This window comes from Vicugna pacos, chromosome 26, assembly GCF_048564905.1.
Source record: "Vicugna pacos chromosome 26, VicPac4, whole genome shotgun sequence".
In the NCBI taxonomy this organism is placed as follows: Eukaryota; Metazoa; Chordata; class Mammalia; order Artiodactyla; family Camelidae; genus Vicugna; species Vicugna pacos.
Window position 1 is genome coordinate 16,593,530 of NC_133012.1, and position 23,578 is coordinate 16,617,107.

At 61.7% G+C, this 23,578-nt stretch overlaps 2 protein-coding genes across 2 annotated transcripts; one reads left to right on the forward strand and one right to left on the reverse strand.

Annotated features, from left to right (window-relative positions):
* Nucleotides 1-2,204: 2,204 nt before the first annotated feature.
* LOC140689569 (uncharacterized) lies at nucleotides 2,205-23,578 on the reverse strand. The gene is made up of 6 exons (XM_072950610.1): nucleotides 23,400-23,578; nucleotides 18,239-18,325; nucleotides 17,779-17,898; nucleotides 17,219-17,345; nucleotides 3,198-3,712; nucleotides 2,205-2,675 (listed from the first exon to the last, which is right to left on the reverse strand). The coding sequence occupies exons 4-6, from the start codon at nucleotides 17,286-17,288 to the stop codon at nucleotides 2,307-2,309; spliced, it is 954 nt and encodes a 317-aa protein (XP_072806711.1). The 5' UTR covers nucleotides 17,289-17,345; nucleotides 17,779-17,898; nucleotides 18,239-18,325; nucleotides 23,400-23,578; the 3' UTR covers nucleotides 2,205-2,306.
* LOC140689567 (uncharacterized) lies at nucleotides 18,303-20,774 on the forward strand. The gene is made up of 2 exons (XM_072950608.1): nucleotides 18,303-19,632; nucleotides 20,334-20,774. The coding sequence occupies exons 1-2, from the start codon at nucleotides 18,313-18,315 to the stop codon at nucleotides 20,505-20,507; spliced, it is 1,494 nt and encodes a 497-aa protein (XP_072806709.1). The 5' UTR covers nucleotides 18,303-18,312; the 3' UTR covers nucleotides 20,508-20,774.

The following is a 23,578-nucleotide window of genomic DNA, read 5'->3' on the forward strand; positions in this document are numbered from 1 at the left end:
CACACTCCTACACTTGTACACACCTGGGCCTGCCCTGGCCTGGGCCTGCACACTAATGGGCCTGAACACTCCTGTGCCTGCACACTCCTGGGCCTTTCCTTGCCTGCACCTGCCCCCAATTTGGCAGAACCCGGTCCCAGTATCCATCCAACCTGCAGGGGACTGTGTGGGAATCACACAAGGATGTGTGACCAGAAGGCAAAAAAAAAGCAGGGAGCCACTGTGGGGCAGCGCACCCTAGAGGCCTAGATGGGGCACTGGGCCTGAATCTGACATGACAGAACGACCTAGGAGGTCGCATGCCAGAATGGACGATATCAGAGTTGTGTTTAATTTCAACCCGCCGACAGGGAGCTGGGAAGCAGGCGGCAAGGAGGGTGACTTTCCCCAGATCCCAGGGCAGACCCCGGCCTGTGTGGGGTGTGCCCTGCTCCCCACAAGCCCTCTGTGGGGCCCTTCCTTTGCTGAGTCTGTGCATGAGCTCCCTGTGATGCCAGCCCGCAGAGGTGACAGGTGCAGTAGGTGTTTGTGGTTCTAGAGACATGATGGCTTTCCTAGGAAGCAGGGTCCTGAATGATCCCCACTGGGCCAATGGGGGATTGGGGAGACCCTGAGAAGCAGGTGGCTTGTCCAGGGTGACAGCACTGCTGGCGGGGGAGCCGGGTCTGAACCCAGCTGTGTCGTCAGAGCTGTGACCCTGGCTGCATCCAGGCCTCCCCAGGGCAATAGGAGGGGCCGAGTTGGTGTCACTGGGTGGACATGGCATGGGGTGGGAAGTGAGCCATCAGCAGCCCAGAGAGGCCCTTGGGGAGCTTTGTGTAAGGAGGAAGCTTGGGGAAGGGGACCCCAGGAAGTGACCTCACTTCCCTGGCAACAGAGCCCAACAGAACTTGGGACCCAGGTCACCAGGCACCCGCTGTGTAGAGAAGGACACTTCTCAACTGACTTGGCTGGTGAACTCAGCTCAGCTCAGACATGTTTTGTTGCATCCCAAGATCCCGAGGTCGCGGCCCCCGGAAAGCCCGCAGCAACGGCCTTTGCCAACAGTGCCGACAGTGGGTCGGGTCTCACCCCAGGCGCCTCTGGCCTTTTGGCCAGAGGGACCGAAAGGTAACACAGGGAGGCCCAGGGCAGGCCCGCCCAGGCCGGGTCACCACTCAGACCCCACCCGGGTGGCCCCACGGCCCCTTCCTGACTGGTGGCGGTGGGGCAGTCATGTTGGGGGGGGGTCCTGCCTCAAGCAAGAGCAGGCTGAGGAAGGGTCAGAGGCCTGGGGGGCCGATCACGTCCCCAGCCTGGGTCCAAGTGGGCTGGCTGGGATGTGGAGAACCGGGGCAGGGCCCTGCTGCCCGAGGTGGCGCCCATGCCCTAGGGTGTGTCTCTTGCCTCCCGGGTGACTGAGATGACCAAGGTCCCAGTCGGATCTGGCAGCAGAGGGTCGAGTGGGGCAGAAGCAGGAGTGGTCCTGGCCGGGCAGGGCTCTGAGACCTCCGGACCGGGCCGGCTGCCGGTCACTGTCATTGCAGAGCCAGACACCGCAGGATCCGGGGAACCAGGACACTCATGCCACCTCTCCAAGTGAGGGGCTGGTGTGCCACACTGTGGAAGGCCAGCACAGGCTCCAGAAGAGTCTGGGTATGAAGGGCTCCCCACCACCACGGCCTCCTGCCCAGACATCGCCCAGGTCTCTCCCCAGGATCTTGCCCAGGGCTGAGGGGCAGCTCAGCACCCCCGGCTCTGACCTGGAGCACCGTGCCCACCTCCTGGGGATTCAGGTAGAGGACCAGGAGCCCCCCGAAGCAGAGCCCAAAGGTGAGAAGGGCGGGGCCGGTGTGGGTGTGTAGGTGAGGGAGGGCGGAGGGCTGGGCCACACAGGGAGGCATCCCCAAAGTCTGTAGTTGGGACCAGAGCAAAGACTGGCCTCAGACCACCTGTCTGGAAGAATTCAGTCACAGAACAAGTGCCTGTGGGCACTTGCTCAGTGGGAGCTGCCTGCAAAGCTCTGGGAAGATTTCTGTCCTTGAAAAGGCACGTGGAAAGGGAGGCATGTGGGTACCTTTTTCCAGGTTGTGCCTGAGCAGAACCACTAGACTTAAAGCTCTCTCCACGTCCAACAGTTACAGGTCCAGAGCAGGCAGAGGCAGGGGAAGACGCCAGAAAACAAAAACAGGACCACCAGGGTCCAGCACGAGACCGCGAACACCCTCCAGCTGCTCCTGCTGAACATGAAGATCCTGCTGCTCCAGCTGCATATGAAGAGCCTGCCGCTCCTGCTGATCTTGCCACTCCCGAAGAGCCTGCAGCTCCTACTGATCTTGCCGCTCCTGAACAGCCTGCAGCTCCTGAAGAGCCCGCCGCTCCTGAAGCGCCTGCCATTCCTGCTGATCTAGCTGCTCCTGAAGAGCCTGCTGCTCCTGCTCATCTAGCCGCTCCTGAACAGCCTGCAGCTCCTGAAAAGCCTGCAGCTCCTGAAGAGCCTGCCGCTCCTGCTGATCTTGCCACTCCTGAAGAGCCTGCTGCTCCTGCTGCTCTAGCCGCTCCTGAAGAGCCCGCCACTCCTGAAGAACCTGCCGCTCCTGCTGATCTAGCCGCTCCTGAAGAGCCCGCCATTCCTGCTGATCAAGCCGCTCCTGAAGAGCCTGCCGCTTCTGCTGATCTAGCCGCTCCTGAAGAGCCTGCCGCTCCTGAAGAGCCCGCCGATCCTGAAGAGCCTGCTGTTCCTGCTGATCTAGCCGCTCCTGAAGCGCCTGCCATTCCTGCTGATCTAGCCACTCCTGAAGAGCCCGCTGCTCCTGCTAATCTAGCCGCTCCTGAACAGCCTGCAGCTCCTGAAGAGCCTGCCGCTCCTGCTGATCTTGCCACTCCTGAAGAGCCTGCCGCTCCTGCTGCTCTAGCCGCTCCTGAAGAGCCCGCCACTCCTGAAGAACCTGCCGCTCCTGCTGATCTAGCCGCTCCTGAAGAGCCTGCCGCTCCTGCTGATCTTGCCACTCCTGAAGACCCTGCAGCTCCTGCTGATCTTGCCACTCCTGAAGAGCCTGCAGCTCCTGCTGATCTTGCCGCTCCTGAAGAGCCCGCTACTCCTGAAGAGCCCGCCGCTCCTGCTGATCTTGCCACTCCTGAAGAGCCTGCAGCTCCTACTGATCTTGCCGCTCCTGAACAGCCTGCAGCTACTGAAGAGCCCGACGCTCCTGAAGAACCTGCCGCTCCTGCAGATCTAGCCGCTCCTGAAGAGCCCGCCATTCCTGCTGATCTAGCCGCTCCTGAAGCGCCTGCCGCTCCTGCTGATCTAGCCACTCCAGAAGAGCCCGCTGCTCCTGATCATCTAGCCGCTCCAGAACAGCCTGCAGCTCTTGAAAAGCCTGCAGCTCCTGAAGAGCCTGCCGCTCCTGCTGCTCTAGCCGCTCCTGAAGAGCCCGCTGCTCCTGCTGATCTAGCCGCTCCTGAAGAGCCCGCCGCTCCTGAAGAGCCCGCCGGTCCTGCTGATCTAGCCGCTCCTGAAGAGCCTGAAGCTCCTGAAGAGCCTGCCGCTCCTGCTGATCTTGCCACCCCTGAAGAGCCTGCAGCTCCTGCTGATCTTGCCGCTCCTGAAGAGCCCGCCGCTCCTGAAGAACCTGCCGTTCCTGCTGATCTAGCCGCTCCTGAAGAGCCTGCCGCTCCTGCTGATCTTGCTGCTCCTGAAAAGCCTGCAGATCCTGCACCTGCACCTGCGCCGCTGGGCAGTGGAGAACCATTTCGGGCATCATCACCCCTTAGGGCTGAGCCCCCTCTGCCCCCTCCTACACCTTCTCCAAAATCCCAACATGTATCCCCTCCCCTACCCGAAGTTGACTTCCCTACCCCTGAATTTGCTTTTGTTTTCTTCTTCTTTAGTTTAGTTTATTTGTTTTACATCATTTATGGCATTCTATAATTTTCCATTTCCCACTTCCTTTAATAAAATACAGATTTTTTCCCTTTTAAACTGCATTTCAGGAACATTAAGTGCATTCCCATGCTGTCCGACCATCACTACCATGTAGTTTTATGCTATTTATGCCCGTGAAGTACATCCCACCACGGCCTCAAACCCCTCATCTGAGGACGGACTGATGCCTGAAATGGTGGGAGATGACAGGTGTGGGCACGTTGCTGGGATCAGAGTTGATCCCAGGGAACCCACTGTATTGATGGGCAGCAGGTTCAGTGTCCAGGTGCTCTGTTCCGGGGAGGGCGGCTAGAGATGTGCAGAGTCCCCTCCCAGCGGTCCCCGTGCCTGTGTTGGGAACTGACCATCAAGGGGGGCCTGGTGAATGAACCGGACGCTAGAAAGGGACACCCCTAACTCCCCCAATTTGGAAGGCGGGGCTCCTTCTCCCTGCTGAGTGATGTGGCAACTGAGAATATCACACCCCCCACGCCCTAGCAGAAACTTCTCCTCTCACAGAGCCCACCCTCCCATGGGTCCCACTTTCCCCTGAACCCAGAGGCAGAGCCCCTCTGCCAGACAAGGGATGGGTAGGAGGGGTGGCTGCAACCTTACGGGAGTGGGCGTGCACCGTGCTTGACCCCTGAGCTCCCAGCTGTGCAGCAGAGGCCCAGGGAGGTCTTGCCAGGGAGGGCCGCAGGGCAGGGGCAGGGCTGAGTTCTGCATGAATCCTGACTATGCGGGGGCCGAGGGACCTGGTTTTGAGCCACGTCCTGGGTCTGGGCACGATGCCTTGTGATCCCACAAGGGAGACCTCTCTGCTCTCATTGTTCAGATGGGAAGACTTGAGCCTGCCCACCTGAAGCGACGCCCTGCTTCCCCAATTGGGGAGGAGGCTGAGTTGGACTGGGCCCCACAATCTTCAAGGAAGATTGCTCTCCCCAAGGTTGGCTCTCTGGGTATAAACCTGGGCAAGGGAGTCCTGACTACCCCCTGCGCCTGCTCTGTGCTGGTAACCTCAGTACACAGAAGCCTTGAGTCTCAGTCCACCCAGGAACCAAACGTTCACCCGCCTACAGCAGAGACAACTGAGGCTCAAAGAGGAAGGTCTGCCCTGGAGATGGTGTGGAGGCCCAAGTCTCAGAAGACAGGTGAAGCCAGGGTCTCAAGGATACTGCACAAACAGGACTTCACTCTGAACTGGGAATGTTGTGGAAAGACCCTGGGGGCCAGGGTGGAGGAGATGGGAAGCAGACCAGAGCCCGGGGGAAGGCAGGGAGCCCCAGGAATGCCTCCATGCCCTCGGCACAGGGCAGGGGAGCAGCTCTGAAGATATGACAGCCGAGGCTGCCCAGGGGGCCTTCATCACTACCACTTTGCTCGGATGACCTCAACAGCCCCATGACCACACCCATTTGACAGATGCAGACAGACACCAAGTTAGCCACCAGGCTGACAAGGAGAGGAGCTGGGATCAAATCCAGGATCAGATTCCAAGTGCTCCGCTCGCTGGCCCCAGACTAAGCCTGCCTGCCAAAACCGACCCCAGGGCCTCCCGCCTGGCACTCTATATATACCTCAGTGGGCTCCCCTGCTGAGCCATCCCATCCCATCCCATCACACTGAGACAAAAGCACAGAGGCCTGGGGTCCAGGAGACAGGACTGGTAGCAGGGCCAGGGTGGGCACGTTCTGCCCACCCCCCTTTGCTGCCCCAGCCCAGGTGTCAAGTGGAAGCCTGACTGACGTGGAAACTGGCAGTGGGTGGGAGAGACAGGATGCCCCTTAGTTTCCCTGGCAACTGCTGCAGAACTGAGTCTTTCAGGATAAATTCAAGTTAGGCCTCAGCTGCTGAAACACCCATTATTTCAAGGCTGGTTACCTTGGTGACCCAGGTGGTGAGGACGTGGTGGGAGGAGGGGGTGGAGAGGCCAGGCAGGGGGCCACCGGCTCAGAGGACAGGCTGACCCTCAGACCTAGACATGACCCTGGTCACACACTGAGCCTTGAATTTCATCACAGACTGACCTCGGGTCCTGACACAGGGTGCCTGGCCCTTATCACAGACGAGCCCTGTTCCTGGTCCCAGACCGCCACCTGAGCTTGGCCGCGCAACCACCACGGAGGGACACTCAGCGAGTGGTGACTGCTACTTCTGTTATCATTGCTGTGCCGTTAACGTGCGTCCCACTCACAGCTGACACCTAACGAATGTCATTCAGACTAGCGTAACCGCAATGGGGGACTGTTCGCAAGGACTCCTGGGGCCCACAGTGCTCGGCAGAGGCTCGCAGGACCCCCTCTGCTGGGTGGCCACAGGGCTCCTGGGCTGGGTGGGCTGTGAGGGGGCAGCAGAGGAGTGGGCAAGGCTGGGGGGTGGGCTGCCCCTCCAGGCCCAGAAGGAAGCAGCCATTCTCCCCCGGCTCAACGCCCCCTCTGTCTGGAAGCCTCACTTTCATCTCATTACCTGATAAACTGAGCAAATGAACGGCAGCCAGGCAGCCTTGGCCACCCAGGAGACAGGGCACACGGTCAGGGGGCTCCCAGCCTCCTTCCCACCCTGGCGCCCCAGCCTGCAGGCTATGGCCTCTCTGGCCCACGGGGCCTCAGTCGGCCGGGATGAGGGCCCTGGGAGAGGCCCGCATCCTGCTAGGCCTTCCTGCTTCCTGGGCAGAGCTCTCCCCAGCCCAGCAGGTGAGGCAGCAGAGGCAGTGGGTCCGCCCCTGTCCATTCCTGCCCTGTCCTCGCCCACCAGGCCGGTTCCCCAGGCATCCAGGCCGTACTCCACGACCTGTGAAGTTAGGGCGTGTCCTGGGGCATGGAGTTCCTCCTCAGCCCAGTACATGGATGTGCAAATGAGGACCACAGGGGACAGGACAGCTCTCTGAATTCCCCCACCCAGTCCCCAGTCCCCTCCACCCTAGCCCCCATGGGTCCTGACTTGGGCCATCTGTCCAGAGGCAGGCAAACGCAGAGAAGACTACCATGAGAGGGAGAGGGATACAGAGCTAAGAGGCCAGGAGAGCAGGAGAGCAGCTGCAGAGGTGCAGCCAGGCAGGGACAGAGGTGGAGGACAGGGGACAGTTGCTCAGGCCCAACAAACACTTCCCACTTGAGCCTGCACATTCCTGGGCCTGCACACTGCTGGGCCTGCACAAACCTGGGCCTGCACGAACCTGGGACTCTTGACAGCCGTGCCTGCCCTCTCCTAGGCATTCACACTCCTGGAACTGCACACTCATTGGCCTGCACCCACCTGGAGCTGCACAATCATGAGCCTGCACATACTTGGGCCTGCACCCTGCTGGGCCTGCACATTTCTGGGCCTGCCTTCTCCTGGGCCCGCACAATCCCTCATCTGCACACTCCTGGGCCTGGACATTCCTGGGCCTGCAGAGTACTGGGCCTGTATACCCCTGGGCCTGCACACTCCTGTCTCTGCACACTCCGGGTTCTGCACACTCCTCGGTCTGTATACTCCTGGGCCTGTACACACCTGGGCCTGCACACTCCTCTGTCTGCACACTCCTGGGCCAGCACACCCATGGAACTGCACACTCTGGTGTCTTCACACTCCTGGGCCTGCACGCTCCTGGGCCTTTCCTCACCTGGGCCTGCCCCCAGTTCGGCCCGCCCTCTCCTGGACCTGCACACTCTTGGGCCTGCACACTCCTGGGCCTGCACACTCCTGTCTCTGCACACTCCGGGGTCTGCACACTCCTCGGTCTGTATACTCCTGGGCCTGTACACTCATGGGCCTGCCGTGGCCTTGGCCTGCACGCTCCTGGTCCTGCACACACCTCTGTCTGCACACTCCTGGGCCTGCATACCCCTGCATCTTCACACTCCTGGGCCTGCACAACCCAGAGCCTGCACAGATCTGGGCCTCTACACACCTGGGCCAGTACACACGTGTGCTTGCTCCCCCCCGTGTCTGCAAACTCCTGGGACTGCACATTCCTGGGTCTGCACACACCTTGGCCTGCACACTCATGGGCCTGTTCCGTCTTGTGTCTGCATACCTCTGGGCCTGCACACTCCAGGGCCTGCACACACCTGGGCCTGCACGAACCTGGGCCTCTTGACTCCTGGGCCTGCCCTTTCCTAGGCCTGCCCACTCCTGTGCCTACACATTCCTGGGCCTGCACACTCCTGGACCTGTACACTCCTGGGCGTGCCCTGGCATGGGCCTGCACACAAATGGGCCTGCACTCTCCAGGGACTGCACCCTCCTGGGCCTGCACACTCCTCTGTCTGCACACTCCTGGGCCTGCCCCAAATTGCCCTGCCCTCTCCTGTGACGGCCCTCACAAGTCCTGCACACTCCTAGGCCTGCACACTCGTGTACCTCCTCCCTCCTGTGCCTGCACACTCCTGGCCATGTACACTCATGGGCCTGCCCTCTGCATGGCGTGCACGGTCCTAGGACTCCCCATTCCTGCGCCTGGACACCCTTGGGCCTGCCCTCTCCTGGGCCTGCACACTCTGGGGCCTGCCCTCACCTGGTTCTGCACACTACTGGGACTGTACACCCCTGGACCTGTACACTGCTGTGCCTTCCCTGGTCTGGGCCTTCCCTGGCCTGGGCCTGAAAACTACTGGGCCTGAAAACTGCTGGAACTGCACACTCATTGGCCTGTAAACTCCAGGACCTGCACAACCTTGGGCTTGAACACACCTGGGCCTGTATACTCCTGGGCCTGCACACTCCTGTCTCTGCCCACTGTGGTGTTAGCACACACCTGGGCCTGCAAGAACGTGGGCCTGTACACTCCTGGGCCTGCACACACCTGACTTTGCACACTCCAGGGTCTGCACACTCCTCGGTCTGTATACTCCTGGGTTGTACACTCCTGGGCCTGACCTGGCCTGGGCCTGCACGCTCCTGGGCCTGCACACTCCTCTGTCTGCACACTTCTGGGCATGCACAACCCTAGACCCTACACTCCTGGGCCTGCGCATCCCAGAGCCTGAACACACCTGGGCCTCTATACTCCTGGGCCACTACTCTCATGTGCCTGCTCCGCCCCGTGTCTACACACTCCTGGCACTGCACAGTCCTGGACCTGCACACTCCTGGGCCTGCCCTGGCCTGGGCCTGCACACTAATGGGCCTACACACACCTAGGAATGCACCCTCCTGGGCCTGCACACTCCTCTGTCTGCACACTCGTGGGCCTTCCCTGGTCTGGGCCTTCCCTGGCCTGGGCCTGCAAACTACTGGGCCTGCAAACTCCTGGAACTGCACACTCATTGGCCTGCACACTCCAGGACCTGCACAATCTTGGGCTTGAACACACCTAGGCCTGTATACTCCTGGACCTGCACACTCCTGTCTTGCACACTCTGGTGTTTGCACACGCCTGGGCCTGCACGAACTTTGGCCTGTACACACCTGGGCCTGCACACTCCTGTATCTGCTCACTTCTGAGACTGCATACACCTGGGCCTGCAAACTCCTGGGCCTGTACACTCCTGGGCCTGAACACTCCTGGACCTGTACACTCCTGGGCATGCCCTGGCCTGGGCCTGCACACTAATGGTGCTACACCCACCTAGGAATGCACACTCATGGGCCTGCACACTCCTGGGCCTGCCGACTCCTGAGCCTGCATTCTCCTGGTCCTTTCCTCGCCTGGGCCACCACCTATTAGGCCCGCCCTCTCTTTGACGTGCACACGCTTGGGCCTGCTCACTCCTCTGTCTGCACACCCCTGCGCCTTGACACCCCTGGACCTGCACACTCCGGGGCCTGCGCATCCCATGGCCTGCACACACCTGGGCCTCTACACTCCTGGGCCAGTACAGTCATGTGCCTGTTCCGCCCCGTGTCTGCACACTCTTGGGACCGCACAGTCCTGGCTATGCACACTCCTTGGCCTGCAGACTCCTAGGCCTGTTCGACTTCTGTCTGCACACCTCTGGGCCTGCACACTACAGGGCCTGCACATACCTGGGCCTGCACGAACCTGGGCCTCTTCACTGCTGGTCCTGCCCTCTCCTAGGCCTGCACACTCCTGGAACTGTACACTCATGGGCCTGCACACTCCTGGACCTGAACAATCTTGAGCCTGCACAATCCTGGGCCTGTACGCTCCTGGGCCTGCACACTCCTGTGCCTGCCCTCTCTTGGCCCTGCACTCTCCTTGGCCTGCACACTCCTGGCCTGTTCCCTCCTGTGCCGGCACACTCCTGGGACTGCACACTCCTGGGCCTGCCCTGGCCTGGGCCTGCACCCTCCTCTGTCTGCACACTCCTGGGACTGCACAGCCCTGAGCCTGTACACTCCTGGACCTGCACACTTCTGTCTCTGCACACTCTGGTGTCTGCACACTCCTGGACATGCACACTCCTGGGCCTGTACACTCCTAGGCCTGCCTTATCCTGGCCCTGGACACTCTTCTGTCTGCACACTCCTGGGGCTGCACACTCTTAGGCCTGCACACTCCTGGACCTGTACAATCCTGGGCCTTCCCTGGTCTGGGTCTTCCCTGGCCTGGTCCTGCACACTAATGGGCCTGAACACTCCTGGTCCTGTACACACCTCGGCCTGCACCCTACTGGTCCTGCACACTCCTCTGTTTGCACACACATGGAACTGCACACCCCTTGGCCTGCACACTCCCAGACCTGCACAATCTTGAGCCTGCACAATCCTGGGCCTGTACACTCCTGGGCCTACACACCCCCAGGCCTGCACACTGCTGGGCCTGCACACTCCTGAGCCTCCCTTCTCCTGGGCCTGCACAATCCCTCATCTGCACACTCCTAGGCCTGCACACCCTTGGGCCTGCACACTCCTGGGCCTGCACACTCCTGTCTCTGCACACTCCGGGGACTGCACAGTCCTCGGTCTGTATACTCCTGGGCCTGTACACTCCTGGGCCTGCCGTGGCCTGGGCCTGCACACTCCTCAGCCTGCACACTCCTCTGTCTGCACACTCCTGGGCCTGCACACACCTGGGCAGGCACACTCCAGGGCCCTCTGACACCTGTGCCTGCACACTCTTGGGCCTGTCTTCTCCTGGGCCCGCATGAACCTGGGCCTCTTCACTGCTGGTCCTGCCCTCTCCTAAGCCTGCACACTCCTGGAACTGCACACTCATGGGCCTGCAGACTCCTGGACCTGCACAATCTTGAGCCTGCACCATCCTGGGCCTGTACGCTCCTGGGCCTGCACACTCCTGTGCCTGCCCTCTCTTGGCCCTGCACTCTCCTGTGCCTGCACACTCCTGGGCCTGCTCCCACCTATGCCTGCACCCTCCTAGGCCTGTTCCCACGTGTGCCGGCACACTCCTGGGACTGCACACTCCTGGGCCTGCACACTCCTGTGCCTGCCCTCTCTTGGCCCTGCACTCTCCTTGGCCTGCACACTCCTGGCCTGTTCCCTCCTGTGCCTGCACACTCCTGGGCCTGCTCCCACCTATGCCTGCACACTCCTAGGCCTGTTCCCACGTGTGCCGGCACACTCCTGGGACTGCACACTCCTGGGCCTGCCCTGGCCTGGGCCTGCACCCTCCTCTGTCTGCACACTCCTGGGACTGCACAGCCCTGAGCCTGTACACTCCTGGACCTGCACACTTCTGTCTCTGCACACTCTGGTGTCTGCACACTCCTGGGCCTGTACACTCCTAGGCCTGCCCTATCCTGGCCCTGGACACTCTTCTGTCTGCACACTCCTGGGGCTGCACACTCCTGGGCCTGCACACCCCTGGGCATGCCCTCTCCTGGGCCTGCAAACTCCTGGGCCTGCACACTCCTCTGTCTGCACACTCCGGGGCCTTCCCTCTCCTGGGCCTGCCCCCAGTTCGGCCGGCACTCTCCTGGAGCTGCACACTCCTGGGCCTGACCTATCGTACGCCTGCACAGTCCTGGATCTGCACACTTCTGGACCTGCTCCCTCCTGTGCCATCACCCTTCTGGAACTGCACATTGGGCGCCTGCACACTCCTGTGCCTGACACACCTGGGCCTGCACGCTCCTCGGCCTGCACACTCCTCTTGTCTGCACACTCCTCTTGTCTGCACACTCCTGGGCCTGTTCCATCTTGTGTCTTCACACCTCTCGGCCTGCGCACTCCAGGGCCTGAACACACCTGGGCCTGCACGAACCTGGGCCTGTTCACTCCTGGGCCTGCCCTCTCCTTGGCCGGCACGAACCTGGGCCTAAACACCCCTGGGCCTGCCCTGGCCTGGGCCTGCACACTAATGGGGCTGCACACACCTAGGAATGCACCCACCTGGGCCTACACACTCTTCTGTCTGTACACTCCTGGGCCTGCACACTCCTGGGCATGCACACTCCTCTGTCTGCACACTCCTCGGCCTACACACTCCTAGGCCTGCACACTCCTGGGCCTGCTGACCCCTGTGTCTGCACACTCTTGGGCCTGCACACACCTGGACCTGTACCATCCTGGGCCTTCCCTGGACTGGGTCTTCCCTGGCCTGGGCCTGCACACTACTGGGCCCGCACACTTCTGCAACTGCACACTCATCGGCCTGCAAAGGCACGACCTGCACAATATTGGGCCTGAACACACATAGGCCTTTATCCTCCTGGATCTGCACACTCCTGGGCCTGCACACTGCTGGACCTGCACAGCACTGGGCCTAAACACACCTGGGCCTGCACACTCCTTCTCTGCACACTCCTATCTCTGCACACTCTGGTGTCTACACACTCCAGGGCCTGCACGAACCTAGGCCTGCTCCCTCCTGTGCCTGCATACTCCTGGGCCTGCTCCCACCTGTGCCTGCACACTCCTAGCCCTGTTCCCACCTGTGCTGGCACATTCCTGGGACTGCACACTTCTGTGCCTGCACACTTTTGGGCCTGCACACCCCTGGGCCTGCACACTCCTGGACCTGTACACTCCTGGGCCTTCCCTGGTCTGGGCATTCCCTGGCCTGGGCCTGCAAACTCCTGGGCCTATACACTCCTGGGCCTGCACACTCCTGTACCTGTACACACCTGGGCCTGCCCTGGCCTGGGACTGCACACTAATGGGGCTGCACACACCTAGGAATGCACCCCCCTGGGCCTGCACACTCCTCTGTCTGCACACTCCTGGGCCTGCATAACCCTGGATCTGCACACTCCTGGGCCTGCGCATCCCAGAGCATGCACAGATCTGGGCCTCTACACACCTGGGCCAGTACACACGTGTGCTTGCTCCCCCCCGTGTCTGCAAACTCCTGGGACTGCACATTCCTGGGTCTGCAACACCTTGGCTTGCACACTCATGGGCCTGTTCCGTCTTGTGTCTGCATACCTGTGGGCCTGCACACCCCAGGGCCTGCACACACCTGGGCCTGCACGAACGTGGGCCTCTTGAATCCTGGGCCTGCCCTTTCCTAGGCCTGCCCACACCTGTGCCTACACATTCCTGGGCCTGCACACTCCTGGACCTGTACACTCCTGGGCGTACCCTGGCATGCGCCTGCACACTAATGGGCCTGCACTCTCCAGGGACTGCACCCTCCTGGGCCTGCACACTCCTCTGTCTGCACACTCCTGGGCCTGCCCCAAATTGCCCTGCCCTCTCCTGTGACGGCCCTCACAAGTCCTGCACACTCCTAGGCCTGCACACTCGTGTACCTCCTCCCTCCTGTGCCTGCACACTCCTGGCCATGTACACTCATGGGCCTGCCCTCTGCATGGCGTGCACGGTCCTAGGACTCCCCATTCCTGCGCCTAGACACCCTAGGGCCTGCCCTCTCCTGGGCCTGCACACTCTGGGGCCTGCCCTCACCTGGTTCTGCACACTACTGGGACTGTACACCCCTGGACCTGTACACTGCTGTGCCTTCCCTGGTCTGAGTCTTCCCTGGCCTGGGCCTGAAAACTACTGGGCCTGAAAACTGCTGGAACTGCACACTCATTGGCCTGCAAATTCCAGGACCTGCACAACCTTGGGCTTGAACACACCTGGGCCTGTATACTCCTGGGCCTGCACACTCCTGTCTCTGCACACTGTGGTGTTAGCACACGCCTGGGCCTGCAAGAACGTGGGCCTGTACACTCCTGGGCCTGCACACACCTGACTTTGCACACTCCGGGGTCTGCACACTCCTCGGTCTGTATACTCCTGGGTTGTACACTCCTGGGCCTGACCTGGCCTGGGCCTGCACGCTCCTGGGCCTGCACACTCCTCTGTCTGCACACTTCTGGGCATGCACAACCCTAGACCCTACACTCCTGGGCCTGCGCATCCCAGAGCCTGAACACACCTGGGCCTCTACACTCCTGGGCCACTACTCTCATGTGCCTGCTCCGCCCCGTGTCTACACACTCCTGGCACTGCACAGTCCTGGACCTGCACACTCCTGGGCCTGCCCTGGCCTGGGCCTGAACACTAATGGGCCTACACACACCTAGGAATGCACCCTCCTGGGCCTGCACACTCCTCTGTCTGCACACTCGTGGGCCTTCCCTGGTCTGGGCCTTCCCTGGCCTGGGCCTGCAAACTATTGGGCCTGCAAACTCCTGGAACTGCACACTCATTGGCCTGCACACTCCAGGACCTGCACAATCTTGGGCTTGAACACACCTAGGCCTGTATACTCCTGGACCTGCACACTCCTGTCTCTGCACACTCTGGAGTTTGCACACGCCTGGGCCTGCACGAACCTGGGCCTGTACACACCTGGGCCTGCACACTCCTTTATCTGCTCACTCCTGAGACTGCATACACCTGGGCCTGCACATTCCTGTATCTGCTCACTCCTGAGACTGCATACTCCTGGGCCTGCAAACTCCTGGGCATGTACAATCCTGGGCCTGCACACTCCTGGACCTGTACACTCCTGGGCCTGCCCTGGCCTGGGCCTGCACACTAATGGGGCTGCACACACCTAGGAATGCACCCTCCTGGGCCTACACACTCCTCTGTGTGCACACTCCTGAGCCTGCACACCCCTGGGCCTGCTCACTCCTCTGTCTGCACATTCCTTGGCCTACACACTACTAGGCCTGCACACTCCAGGGCCTGCTGACTCCTGTGTCTGCACACTCTTGGGCCTGCACACTCCTGGACCTGTACAATCCTGGGCCTTCCCTGGTCTGGGTCTTCCCTGGCCTGGGCCTGCACACTACTGGGCCCGCACACTTCTGCAACTTCACACTCATCGGCCTGCACAGTCCACGACCTGCACAATATTGGGCCTGAACACAACTAGGCCTGTATCCTCCTGGATCTGCACACTCCTGGGCCTGCACACTCCTCTGTCTGCACACTCCTGGGCCTTCACACACCTGGGCCCGCACACTCCTGGGCCTGCGCATCCCAGAGCCTGCACACACCTGGGCCTCTACACTCCTGGGCCAGTACAGTCGTGTGCCTGTTCCGCCCCGTGTCTGCACACTCTTGGGACCGCACAGTCCTGGCTATGCACACTCCTTGGCCTGCAGACTCCTAGGCCTGTTCGACTTCTGTCTGCACACCTCTGGGCCTGCACACTACAGGGCCTGCACATACCTGGGCCTGCACGAACCTGGGCCTCTTCACTGCAGGTCCTGCCCTCTCCTAGGCCTGCACACTCCTGGAACTGCACACTCATGGGCCTGCCGTCTCCTGGGCCTGCACACCCCTGTCTCTGCACACTCCGGGGACTGCACACTCCTCGCTCTGTATACTCCTGGGCCTTTACACTCCTGGGCCTGCCGTGGCCTGGGCCTGCACGCTCCTGGGCCTGCACTCTCCTCTGTCTGCACACTCCTGGGCCTTCACACCCCTGGACCTGCACACTCCTGGGCCTGCGCATCCCAGAGCCTGCACACACTTTAGCCTCTACACTCCTGGGCCAGTACATTCGTGTGACTGCTCCGCCCCGTGTCTGCACACTCCTGGGACTGCACAGTCCTGGCTATGCACACTTCTTGGCCTGCAGACTCCTGGGGTTGTTCGACTTGTGTCTGCACACCTCTGGGCCTGCACACTCCAGGACCTGCAAATCCTGGGCCTGCACACAACTGGGCCTGCACACTACTGGGACTCCACACTCTCTGTCTGCACTCTCCTGGGCCTGCACACACCTGGGCCAGCACACTCCAGGGCCTGCTGACTCCTGTGTCTGCACACTCTTGGGCCTGCCTTCTCCTGGGCCCGCACAATCCCTCGTCTGCACACTCCTGGGCCGCACGCTCCTGGGCTTTTCCTCGCCTGGGCCTGCCCCCAGTTCGGCCCGCCCTCTCCTGGACCTGCACACTCTTGGGCCTGCACACTCCTCGGCCTGCCCTCTCCTGGGCCTGCACTCTCCTTGGCCTGCACACTCCTGGGCTTGCACACTCCTGGACCTGCACACTACTGGGCCTGCTGAATCCTGTGTCTGCCCACTCCTGCGTCTGCACACTCGTGTGCCTCCTCCCTCCTGTGCCTGAACACTCCTAGGCATGCACACACCTGGGCCTGCCCTCTCTTGGCCCTGCACTCTCCTTGGCCTGCACACTCCTGGCCTGTTCCCTCCTGCGCCTGAACACCCTTAGGCCTCCCCTACCTGGTTCTGCACACTCCTGGGTTGCACACTCCTGGGCCTGCTCCCACCTATGCCTGCACACTCCTAGGCCTGTTGCCACGTGTGCCGGCACACTCCTGGGACTGCACACTCCTGGGCCTGCCATGGCCTGGGCCTGCACCCTCCACTCTCTGCACACTCCTGGGACTGCTCAGGCCTGAGCCTGTACACTCCTGGGCCTGCACACTTCTGTCTCTGCACACTCTGGTGTCTGCACACTCCTGGACATGCACACTCCTGGGCCTGTACTCTCCTAGGCCTGCCCTGGCCTGGGCCTGCACCCTACTGAGCCTGCACACTCCTCTGTATGCACACTCCTGGGCCTGCACACTACTGGGCCTGCACACTCCTGGGCCTCCTCCCACCTATGCCTGCACACTCCTAGGCCTGTTCCCACCTGTGCCAGCAATCTCCTGGGCCTACACACTCCTGCACCTGCACAGTCCTGTGTCTGCATAACCCTGGGCAAGCACACTCTGGGCCTGCACACCCCTGGCCATGCCCTATCCCGGGCCAGCCCCCACTTCGCCCGACCCTCTCATGGACCTGCACACTCCAGGGTCTGCTCACATCTGTCCCTGCACACTCCTGGGCCGGCCCTCTCCAGTGTCTCCACACTCCTGGGCCCGCACACTCCTGGGCCTGCATACTCCTGGACCTGCCCTGTCCCTGGCACCAGCCTCCTTCACCCCAACGGTGCCACTCACACGGCTGTGGCGTCTAGCCAGGAGCCCCCAACCGAAACCCCTCCCGAGGGACCCCCTTGCCGGTCCCCAGGGAAGCAGCGGGGCTCCTCTTACCTGCGAGGCGGAGACGTAGTCCAGCTGCAGCCTGACGTCCAGCTGCCGGGCGTGCAGGGCCAGCGTGCATGAGGACAGCAGGATGGCCGTGATCGGCTGGAAGCTGCCCCCGGAGCCACTACCGCCCCTTGGGGAAGAGGAGGAGGAAAATCCACGTCAGTGCCAAGAACACAGGACCCGTCCACAGAGGGCCCCTCAGGTGTGACAACCCCAGAGGCGCCCGCAGCCGACCTGGGCTGAGAGCCACTTCTCTCGCGGAAGCTCAAGGACCTATGCTGAGCCTCCCTCTCCCTCCCTAAAGAGGGAAAACCCAGAGGTTTTCTAACTTTGCACTCACTGTCCATGTATCAGCCATGTCTAGTTTACCTCCCCAGCACGGCAGACCCCCTCCCTGCCTTCCCCACCCCCTGCAGGCGGCTCTCGGGGGCTGGGGGGGGCGCCCTTCCTCCCTGAGGCCAGCCCTGCTGGGGCAGCAGGTGTAATAGAAAAGACCAGATCTGACTGCCTATTAGATCTGTTCTTTTTCCTTTAACCCTCTGCTGTTTTCCAGGCTGTCTTACCAGCTCTGCACCTTTTGGAAATCAATGTTGCCTTCAGCCTGAAATTGACAGAAGAGCCTGTTCTCAAGGCTCTCAGCCTTCAGGATAAAACCTCTTTTGCTCTCCCATACACACAAGCAGCTGCAGAACAGAAAGTAACATTTGTTTTGTTAGAGGTTTTACAGGGGCCCCATGGGCTGACCCACAACTGCAAAAACAAAGAATTCCTGCACCAAGGACTTTGCACCAACCACCCACAACCCCTCTCCTTTTTAGCGTAAAAGGAGCCTGAATTCTCACTCGGAGAAGGTGGCTCTCCAGGACATTAGCCTGCCATCTTCTCGGTCAGCTGGCTTTCCAAATCAACTCACTATTCTTTACCCCGACACCGCGTCTCCCGATTTCTTGGCCTGTCGTGCGACTTGCGGAATGAGTGTGGACTTGGAAACACAGGGAAGGAAAGCCAAGTCAGGACTCTCACCCTCTGCCTCTGCTCAGAATACCACCAACGGGTTGCTGGGACAGTGGACGGAAAACTGAGGCTGCAACACGACCATGAGCACTGGGCCTGGGTGGGAGAGATGGCGGGTGCTGTCCGAAGCGCACCCGGCCTCCTTCCGAGTCACATCACACCCACGTCCCCAGACCCAGGGAGGCCTGGAGCCCCACACAGCAGAGCGCCTCCAAACCTGCAGATGCCCAGTGACCGGTCCACTGTGCACCCTCTGGCGCCCTCCTCCCCGCTCCTCCTCCTTCTGCCCCGCTGGCTCAGCCCTGGTCCCACCACATCCTCACCCAGGGCCAGCACTGCTGCAGGAACACCCTCGGCAGGCCGCCCAGCCTCACGCCCTCAGGTCCGCACACCTGGTTGGTGCAGCTCTGCCCCTTTCCAGCCCTCACCACCGACTCTCCAACCGCCTGCTCTCCCGCCCTCCGCCCCCAGTCCTACAGAGCGCCTCCTCTGGTCACGGCATCCTGCCCTCCAGGGTCGACAGGGCCTGCACAATCCTGGGCCTGCACACAACTGGGCCTGCACACTCCTGGACCTGCGCACTCCTGGACCTACGCACACCTGGGCCTGCAGGAACCTGGGCCTGTACACTCCCGGGCCCGTTCCGTATTGTATCTGCACACTTCTGGGCCTGCACGCTCCTGGACCTGCGCACACCTGGGCCTGCACGAACTTTGGCCTGTACACTCCTGTATCTGCTCACTCTTGTGACTGCATACTCCTGGGCCTGTACAACCCTGGGCCTTCTCTCTCCTGGGCCTGCCCCAGTTCGGCCGGCACTCTCCTGGAGCTGCACACTCCTGGGCCTGACCTATCGTACGCCTGCACAGTCCTGGATCTGCACACTTCTGGACCTGCTCCCTCCTGTGCCATCACCCTTCTGGGACTGCACACTTGTGCGCCTGCACACCCCTGTGCCTGACACACCTGGGCCTGCACGCTCCTCGGCCTGCACACTCCTCTTGTCTGCACACTCCTGGGCCTCACCTATCCTACGCCTGCACAGTCCTGGATCTGCACACTTCTGGGCCTGCTCCCTCCTGTGCCATCACACTTCTGGGACTGCACACTTGTGCGCCTGCACACTCCTGTGCCTGACACACCTGGGCCCGTACGCTCCTGGGCCTGTACACTCCTGGGCCAGCCCTGGCCTGGGCCTGAATACTAATGGGCCTGCACACTCCTGGGACTGTACCCTCCTGGGCCAGCACACTCCTCTGTCTGCACACTCCTGGGCCTGCACAACCCAGAGCCTGCACACACCTGGGCTGAACACTCCTGTGCCAGTACACTCGTGTGCCTGCTCCCTCCCGTGTCTGCACATTCCTGGGCCTGTACAGTCCTGGGTCTGCACACTCTTTGGCCTGCACACTCCTTGGCCTGTTCCGTATTGTGTCTGCACACTACTGGGTCGGCACACCCTAGAGCCTGCACACTCCTGGGCATGCCCTCTCCTGGGCCTGCACTCTCTTCGGCCTGAACACTCCTAAGCTTGCACACTCCTGGACTTGTACACTCCTGGGCCTGCCCTGGCCTGGGCCTGCACACTAATAGGCCTGACACTCCTGGGAATGCACACTCCTGGGCCTGCACACTCCTCTGTCTGCACACTCCTGGGCCTGCCCCATTTGGCCCTGCCCTCTCCTGTGACGGCCCTCACCTGTCCTGCACACACCTGGGCCTGAACACTACAGGCCCTGCACACATCTGGCCCTCTACCCTCCAGGGCCTGCCTTCTACTGGGACCGAACAATCCCTCGTCTGCACACTCCTGGGGCCTGCACGCTCCTGGGCCTTTCCGTGCCTGGGCCTGCCCCCAATTCGGCTGGCCCTCTCCTGGACCTGCACACTCTTGGGCCTGCACACTCCTGGGACTGCACACTCCTGGGACTGCACTCTCCTTGGCCTGCACACTCTTGGGCCTTCTTCCTCCCGTGCCTGCACACTCATAGGCCTGTTCCAACCTGTGCCGGCACACCTCTGGGTCTGCACACTACTGTGATGCATACTCCTGGGCCTGCACACTCCTGGACTTGTACACTCCTGGGCCTGCCCACTAATGGGCCTGCACACTCCTGGAAATGTACCATCCTGGGCCTGCACACTCCTCTGTCTGCACACTCCTAGGCCTGCACACTCCTGGGCCTGCACATCCCAGAGCCTGCACACACCTGGGCCTCTACACTCCTGGGCCAGTACACTCGAGTACCTGCTCTACCCCGTGTTTGCACACCCCTGAGACTGCACAGTCCCAGGTCTGCACACTCTTTGGCCTGCACACTCCTAGGCCTGTTCCGTCTTGTGTCTGCAGACCTCTGGGGCTGCACACTCCAGGGCCTACACACACCTGGGCCTGCACGAATCTGGGCCTGTTCACTCCTGGGCCTGCACACTCCTGTCTCTGCACACTCCTGGCCTTGGATACTCCTGGGACAGTACACTCCTGGGACTGACCTGCCCTGGGCCTGCACTCTCCTGGCCCTGGACAAGCTTCTGTCTGCACACACCTGGGGCTGCACACTCCTGGGCCTGCACACTCCTGGGCCTGCCCTCTCCTGGGCCTACACTCTCCTTGGCCTGCACACTCCTGGGCCTGCTCCCTCCTGTGCCGGCACACTCCTGGGCCTACTCCCACTTGTGCCTGCACACTCCTAGGCCTGTTCCCACCTGTGCCGGCACACTCCTGGGACTACACACTCCTATGTCTGCACACCCCTGGGCCTGCACACTCCTGGACCTGTACACTCTTGGGCCTGCACAATAATGGGCCTGCACACTCCTGGAAATGCACCCTCCTGGGCCTGCACACTCCTCTGTCTGCACACTACTAGGCCTGCACACTCCAGGGCCTGCTGACTTCTGTGTCTGCACACTCTTGGGCCTGCCTTCTCCTGGGCCCGCACAATCCCTCGTCTGCACACTCCTGGGCCTGTACGTTCCTGGGCCTTTCCTCGCCTGGGCCGCCCCCAATTAGACCCGCCCTCTCCTTGACCTGCACACTCCTGGGCCTGCACACTCCTGGGCCTGCACACTCCTGGGCATGCCCTCTCTTCGGCCTGTACACTCCTGGACCTGCACACTCCTGGACTTGTACACACCTGGGCCTGCCCTGGCCTGGGCCTGCACACTAATGGGCCTGAACACTCCTGTGCCTGCACACTCCTGGGCCTTTCCTTGCCTGCACCTGCCCCCAATTTGGCAGAACCCGGTCCCAGTATCCATCCAACCTGCAGGGGACTGTGTGGGAATCACACAAGGATGTGTGACCAGAAGGCAAAAAAAAAGCAGGGAGCCACTGTGGGGCAGCGCACCCTAGAGGCCTAGATGGGGCACTGGGCCTGAATCTGACATGACAGAACGACCTAGGAGGTCGCATGCCAGAATGGACGATATCAGAGTTGTGTTTAATTTCAACCCGCCGACAGGGAGCTGGGAAGCAGGCGGCAAGGAGGGTGACTTTCCCCAGATCCCAGGGCAGACCCCGGCCTGTGTGGGGTGTGCCCTGCTCCCCACAAGCCCTCTGTGGGGCCCTTCCTTTGCTGAGTCTGTGCATGAGCTCCCTGTGATGCCAGCCCGCAGAGGTGACAGGTGCAGTAGGTGTTTGTGGTTCTAGAGACATGATGGCTTTCCTAGGAAGCAGGGTCCTGAATGATCCCCACTGGGCCAATGGGGGATTGGGGAGACCCTGAGAAGCAGGTGGCTTGTCCAGGGTGACAGCACTGCTGGCGGGGGAGCCGGGTCTGAACCCAGCTGTGTCGTCAGAGCTGTGACCCTGGCTGCATCCAGGCCTCCCCAGGGCAATAGGAGGGGCCGAGTTGGTGTCACTGGGTGGACATGGCATGGGGTGGGAAGTGAGCCATCAGCAGCCCAGAGAGGCCCTTGGGGAGCTTTGTGTAAGGAGGAAGCTTGGGGAAGGGGACCCCAGGAAGTGACCTCACTTCCCTGGCAACAGAGCCCAACAGAACTTGGGACCCAGGTCACCAGGCACCCGCTGTGTAGAGAAGGACACTTCTCAACTGACTTGGCTGGTGAACTCAGCTCAGCTCAGACATGTTTTGTTGCATCCCAAGATCCCGAGGTCGCGGCCCCCGGAAAGCCCGCAGCAACGGCCTTTGCCAACAGTGCCGACAGTGGGTCGGGTCTCACCCCAGGCGCCTCTGGCCTTTTGGCCAGAGGGACCGAAAGGTAACACAGGGAGGCCCAGGGCAGGCCCGCCCAGGCCGGGTCACCACTCAGACCCCACCCGGGTGGCCCCACGGCCCCTTCCTGACTGGTGGCGGTGGGGCAGTCATGTTGGGGGGGGGTCCTGCCTCAAGCAAGAGCAGGCTGAGGAAGGGTCAGAGGCCTGGGGGGCCGATCACGTCCCCAGCCTGGGTCCAAGTGGGCTGGCTGGGATGTGGAGAACCGGGGCAGGGCCCTGCTGCCCGAGGTGGCGCCCATGCCCTAGGGTGTGTCTCTTGCCTCCCGGGTGACTGAGATGACCAAGGTCCCAGTCGGATCTGGCAGCAGAGGGTCGAGTGGGGCAGAAGCAGGAGTGGTCCTGGCCGGGCAGGGCTCTGAGACCTCCGGACCGGGCCGGCTGCCGGTCACTGTCATTGCAGAGCCAGACACCGCAGGATCCGGGGAACCAGGACACTCATGCCACCTCTCCAAGTGAGGGGCTGGTGTGCCACACTGTGGAAGGCCAGCACAGGCTCCAGAAGAGTCTGGGTATGAAGGGCTCCCCACCACCACGGCCTCCTGCCCAGACATCGCCCAGGTCTCTCCCCAGGATCTTGCCCAGGGCTGAGGGGCAGCTCAGCACCCCCGGCTCTGACCTGGAGCACCGTGCCCACCTCCTGGGGATTCAGGTAGAGGACCAGGAGCCCCCCGAAGCAGAGCCCAAAGGTGAGAAGGGCGGGGCCGGTGTGGGTGTGTAGGTGAGGGAGGGCGGAGGGCTGGGCCACACAGGGAGGCATCCCCAAAGTCTGTAGTTGGGACCAGAGCAAAGACTGGCCTCAGACCACCTGTCTGGAAGAATTCAGTCACAGAACAAGTGCCTGTGGGCACTTGCTCAGTGGGAGCTGCCTGCAAAGCTCTGGGAAGATTTCTGTCCTTGAAAAGGCACGTGGAAAGGGAGGCATGTGGGTACCTTTTTCCAGGTTGTGCCTGAGCAGAACCACTAGACTTAAAGCTCTCTCCACGTCCAACAGTTACAGGTCCAGAGCAGGCAGAGGCAGGGGAAGACGCCAGAAAACAAAAACAGGACCACCAGGGTCCAGCACGAGACCGCGAACACCCTCCAGCTGCTCCTGCTGAACATGAAGATCC